We start from the raw sequence: 6,076 nt of genomic DNA, 5'->3' as shown, positions 1-6,076 counted from the left end.
CTCTTAATTGAACCTTCTTTTCTTACTTATTAAAAACTACAATCACCGTGTAATAAGAACCGCATAAAGCACTGCACAATTTTAGTTTCCTTCTATAAAGGTAAATTATAATGATCTCTGAGTTTTTGTTTTGGATTTTGGTTTTTCGACATTGAAAACATATTCATAGAAGTGCGTTTTGCACCATGGTATTAATATACTATTTGACTGGATGTGTGAAAATACACTCTGACAAGCAAAGCATTTAACTGGGGCCACTTTTCAGCAGCACTCTTATCTCCCAAGTGTTTTTTACGCACGTGTTGCTAGGAGGAAAAAAAGCATTGATTAGTCAGAGCTGACCCTTGCCAAATTAGGCAACACAATTTAATAAGGCTAATTTCCCTTTATGACCATAAAAAAATAAACAAGAAGAAATATGATCTTAGCTAACATGACCCTCTTCAATTGCTGAACATAATTAATGGTCTTGCTGCACTGAACAAGGAGACGGCATGGTGAGGAAGCCTTTCATTACACTGAGTAGATGTTGGGATTCTAAAAAAAAAATAATTTCAATCTCTGCTGGGAAATTATACTTCTAGAAAGATGGTTACACAAATTGTGCAACAGTGCAGCTGAATGACCTTCTGTATTTTAGTCATCTTCATTATTGGATGACACTTCATTAACATATCTGCTGTTAAACTCAAAGGTGATAGATAATATTGAAAGCTCTATCCCAGCATAGACCAGTAACTTGATAATGATTGTGATCGTTTTGTCTTTTGTTTGGTTACTGAGTCATCCCTGGATGATGAATGCATATCAAAGTGCACAAGAAAACACGGTGACCAGATTTGATATTCGCAGATTGGCAGACAGTCTCAAAAGAAAATGTCGAAAGCATGATAGTTATGGGTCACAAAGGGAAACAAAGTTTAAAAGCATTGCATAAAGACAGAGATGGTTTTATGCCTCTACTACTTTTACTGGGACCTACATGCGTTGAAAATTATTCTTTTCAGTTGAGCTTAGCAAAGAGAATAGTCTAGTAAAAAAGGCAGTTCTGTACTGGCCTCTCTCTTTTTTTGATTGAAAGGGGAACTAAAATTGATCACACAAAGGCTCATATTCTGCCGCATGCACTTTTTTGTCGACATTGATGCGAGTCAGTAAGTGAAAGGACACACCAGGTGAGACGAGCCAAAGGCTGGCAGTGTCAGAACAGCACAGTGTCTGGTTCTAGCTCAGCAGAGCAGCTGCTTTGATGCTCTGGGAGCCGAGAAATCTGACTGCAATTTTTCAGTGCCTTAGTGGAGCGCTGCATGCTGGGTAGGCTGCGGCACGGATCAGGCTTCAGCAGATTCAACGAAGGAAACAGGCCTGTAGGTAAAAAGAAACTTGTGAAATTGTGGTATCTGTGAGTTTCCTGATATTTTACAGCAGATTTCACTTCATTAAAATTGTGCACCCTGTAGGCTTTTGTCCCTTATATCTTAAACACCCAAAGATGTGAAACCCTCATAGGCTACAGGTTGGAAATTAAATATTGGCTTCTGACAGCAGGTTAACTTTCAAGTCAATTCACTGGAGCTAAATAGTGAAAACATCTGAAGTTTCTCTTAATTTGTGCTTGCAATATGTAGTCACAAACATCCCCCAAACATATTAATATAATAATTAATTTAAGCTAAAATACATGCATCTTGTTAGCATCTTGCACCTGTGTGTGCTGGATCAGAGATATATGCACATTCAAGAGGAAGATGCACATTAAAGAGTCATTAGAACAAGTGATTGTCATTTGTATTTTTAGTTCAGTTATACAGCTCACAGTCTGAAATGCTGGAGAGCTAATGTTCCATTGTCGTTACACATTTAAACAGAAACAATTTGCATAATGTCTCTGCCCTTATTCAGTGTCCCCATCCATGAGGAGTATTACATTCCCACAGGTTAAATGGTGTGGATTTTTCTATTGATTTGAGGATCATAAACCACACAACAATCACATAAATTGCTCAGTGAGTTTCGACAGATTTATACAGCTTTCCACCTTGTCTGTACCCAAGCATAAGCCATATAAGAATATAACAAGAATATAAAAATGCTTACTGTGAACGTTAGCAGGTTGTGAGCAGAAATCAGTAGCATCCCACTCGTAGTTCTCATCGACAGAGACCTTTCTCCTAGAGAGGACATAAAACAAGGCATGTTTAATGCACGCTCACACACACTCATGACTGTCTACAAATGGAAAAGTACTATGAGCCACACTTTGATTTCTCCCAGCAAAGAATAAACTATTTCTTGTTTTTTGCTTCATAGTTTGTCAGACGGAGCAGAATGCTGAAGGTGTGCTTGCAAATATTCAGAAATCTTTAATATTATCATCATTTTTTTAAACAGTTATTAAATGCTTTCCTGTAGAACAAAGAAACTCTATAATCTCCATCTCATTCTCAGTTATGAAATATATTTTGCTTTATGCAATATATCAGTGTTTGATGTTGATTTTGATTCAAATGGATTAAATTATTTTGATGTTGTTCACACTGTATTCCAAAAAATAACAACACACAAACATCATCAGATGCTCTTCTACCTTGATAGAGTTTATACAAAAATGCAGGATTAAATTCCTTTTTTAAAAAACTTCTTTCTAACTTTTTGATATGTTTTAAAGAATAACCTTGCTCTAAAGTTTGGTTTTCTAAAATTGGGTATACAGCATATTACTGTAATCTGAAAACACAATGTGCAATGTTTCTTTCTATAATTACATTAAATTGTATATTAGGCTAACCTTGAAAGCCTTGTATTTACCATACAGGGTTTATTCAAGTTGCAAATGTAATCCCACACATTTTGTTCTATACAACATAATTTCCGTTATTCATTATGGCTTAATACCTTTGGCTTGATTCCATTTTGTTATTTTGTATGTCCTGGGTGTTCCCCTGGGTGTCCTCTATAGTCTCAGGTGAGCTTATGAGTGTTGGAGAAAGGTTACACATGGAAAGGCGCCCATTACTGGGCTCCATGCTTCCTAGGCCACTGCTGGCATAACTGCTGTAGCTGCTGCCAGACTCTGGCACTCCATCGTAGCCTCCTGCCTCCAATTCCAGTACCTCATGAGCATCGGTGTTGGGCAGTAAGCATATAGCGGCTCCTTTCACGGCCTCCAAATAACCTCCCTCCTGTTCCATGTCCTCCTGGTATTCCCCTGGCATTGTGGCAGCACTGGGTACAAGACCGGTCTCTCTTCTTGGTTCGTAATGACAAGGCACATTAGGATTTATTGTGGGCCTTTCTGGACGGCTCATTGAAAATAGAGGGTCAGCAGCAGCAGGAGTTAAATAGGTGGCATATTTGGTATCTGCATGATCATTTGGAGGAGAGCTGGAAATCTTCCTAGGAGGAGCACTTTGAGGTTTCCAGAACAGCGAGTCTGGAGGACAAGATGATGGAGCAGAGCAGTTTTCTTGGCTAAGAGAGTCTATCCATGCATCAGGAGTCAGGAAATTGCTTTCCTTCCGTCTTCTCAAGTCTAGACTCTGACTTCGCTGCTTAGAGAGTGATATTTTAGAGCCTTGGCTCGCAGCTTTCCACATGTGTGGTTCTAAAGGTTGCGAAGAATCTGGGACCCTGAATATATCATCCACAGAAACAGGGCCACGGCAGTTCAAGCTTGTGCTCCTCCTCATATCATGATGCCGACCTCTGCGGGTCAGTGTATGCCCTTGTACATGAGATGCAATTCGTTGGTGCAACATTGGCTTTGCAGGCCGCACACGACACATCTCAAAGTGTGGCTCATCTACACTCATCTCAACACACAAATCTTCACCAGTGGGTTTGGGGAGCACTACCTCCACATTTGAAGAGCCTGGCAACGCATCAAGAGCTGAATTAGATCTTTCAGTGTATTTATTGCTGTAGAAAGACAATGTTGAAAGGCTGCCATGACTAAGATTGTTCTGTCTCTGTGCCTCAGAACATGAATCATTTGTTTGCATATCTAGGCCTGTGGATTGTGGTGAATCATTATAGCTTTCTGGTGCTGCCCCTGCTCTTTCATGTCTCTGGTGCTCTAGGGAAAGATGTGGGAGAGTTAATCTGGCTTTCGAAAAACTGCCTGCCTCCGCAGATTGAAAGGAAGTCTGTTTGGGCAAAAACGGAGAAGAATGACGATTGCTGGACTTTAAATATGAGGGAGCTGCAGCTGATGATGCGTTGAGATGGGTCCTGGATTGAATCAAAGTGGGTGGAGAAACAAGAGGATGCGTTTCCCAGTAGGAAGAAGATGATGATAAAAAGCTTGGTGAGAAACAACGGTTCTCCTTGCTGGCTAGGGAGTATCTGTGTGGCAAGGTGCTGCTCTTGTATTCCCATAAAAGCTCATTGCCACCATCCTCTCTCCTCTTTAAGTCTGACTGCTCGTGCTTTGTGGAGTTTCTTTCTAATGTGTACCACTGCAGCTCCCTCTCTAGTTCCTCCCTCTCCTGAGCCAGCTTCAGGCAGCGGTGCAGGTTCCCCCTTTCCCTCTCATGTTCCATTTGGAGCACCAGAGCGCTTGCAGTTGTAGATGGCTGACCAAGGCCAGCTCGGATATGTGGAAGCACTGGAAATACGGGAGTCATTTCTCTGTCGTGATGATGAATAGTGGCCAAACTACTGTCAGAGCACAAGCTGCTGAGTTCAGGAAAGCCATCATAACTTGACTTCTTGCAAGGCGGGAGATCAACAGAAAGCACAAATGGACGCTCTTTCCTGTCTTGCTTCTCCGAGTGCAGTGACACAGACCTTCGAACTTTAGAGTGTTGGTCATACCTTACACTTTTCTTGCTGTGAACACTCAGAGTCTCAGTGTCATATGGTGGGAGTGTGAATCGCCCATCTGGACCTCTAGAGATCATCTCAATTGAAGGAGAAATTAGAGATGTTGTTTTAGTGAGGCTGTCTCTGCTGTACTTGGACATAAGATGCTTCCTCCGATTATTATTCTCAGTGCTAAATGAGGAACAGTCTGTCTGCAAAGAAGAGGAGGTGGTGGTAGAGGAAGATGTGGGATAGTGGGAGCTGGCTGGAAGCAGGCTTTTCTTCAGCACACTGTCTGGAGTGCTGGTGCCTGAAGTCTTTCTGTGAGGGAGAGAGAGAAAAAGAGGGAAAGGGAGGGGTGACAGAAGAAAATTGTAAGAAAAACTGGAGGTGTGAGGGGAAGAGAAATAGAGGCAGAGAAAATAAGACTGAGCAAAAGTGAAAGAGGGGGCGGGAGAAATATATAGAGAGACCAAAACAGCAGCAGCAGCAGCAGCAGAGGATGAGGAAGGAAACAAAGATATGCAATAGAAAATAACTGAAGTGCTGGCATTTTCAGCACACTTAAAGGAAGGCAGAGGGAAAGGTGAATGGGAGGTATTATAATGAAATGATAAAGGGGTACTTACATTGATGGGGAGCATTTATAGATGGCAGTTGGGGGCTCTGAAAGGAAGGGAGAGGGGCAAGATGGTATCTGACTCAGTAGGATACAACCACACTGACCAAGACGTAAAAACATAATCAACCGTAATAAGAGCCCATTATAGGTCCCGAGGCACCCAGGCTTGTCCAAAAAGTTAATTACACTTACATTTATCAGCCACTAATGAGAAATTACCCTAATTAGCAAGTAATGTAAATGACATCAATAACTTTTACAAGTGAATGGACGAAGGGGGTGGACAAGAGGAGCGCCAAATCCATGCAGTGGGCCATGATTTATATAATGGATTGAAAGTGCTTTCAATATTTTATTGAATAAATGATTATATTCATGATGCAGTTCATCAAAGTGAGTGTCTGCTGTGTCTCTGGAGTGAGGAGCATTTTACCATCGCTCTTCTTTCTGCGGCGCTGGTTCCTCTTGCGGTTGATGATGCAGGCGGACCCCAGCAGCAAGACCAGGGCCAACAACATGAAGCCGACTCCACCCAGGACACCGGCCAGTAAGGACTCTGGGACGAACTCCAGGAGCCGGGAAGTGGACGGGTAAATCTCCATACCTGTGACATGATATAGATATATATGTATATATGCATATATATATGTG

The 6,076-nt window shown here is 41.6% G+C and overlaps 1 protein-coding gene across 1 annotated transcript in view; it reads right to left on the bottom strand.

The window, feature by feature from the left end:
• Positions 1–899: 899 nt before the first annotated feature.
• igsf9a (immunoglobulin superfamily, member 9a) overlaps positions 900–6,076 on the bottom strand; it is a 93,045-nt gene continuing 87,868 nt past the window's right edge. The window contains exons 17-21 of the mRNA XM_005941374.2: positions 5,859–6,029; positions 5,433–5,469; positions 2,896–5,124; positions 2,098–2,171; positions 900–1,365 (exon numbers count right to left, since the gene is read on the bottom strand). Of these exons, the coding sequence (XP_005941436.1) occupies positions 1,202–1,365; positions 2,098–2,171; positions 2,896–5,124; positions 5,433–5,469; positions 5,859–6,029 (2,675 nt within the window). The 3' untranslated portion in view covers positions 900–1,201. The remainder of the gene's footprint in view (positions 1,366–2,097; positions 2,172–2,895; positions 5,125–5,432; positions 5,470–5,858; positions 6,030–6,076) is intronic.

Source organism: Haplochromis burtoni, unplaced genomic scaffold, assembly GCF_018398535.1.
Source record: "Haplochromis burtoni strain Fernald_Lab_line unplaced genomic scaffold, NCSU_Asbu1 Contig_298, whole genome shotgun sequence".
Lineage (NCBI taxonomy): Eukaryota > Metazoa > Chordata > Actinopteri > Cichliformes > Cichlidae > Haplochromis > Haplochromis burtoni.
The sequence above is the reverse complement of the archived record's forward strand: the minus strand, read 5'-3'. Positions and strand labels throughout refer to the sequence as shown.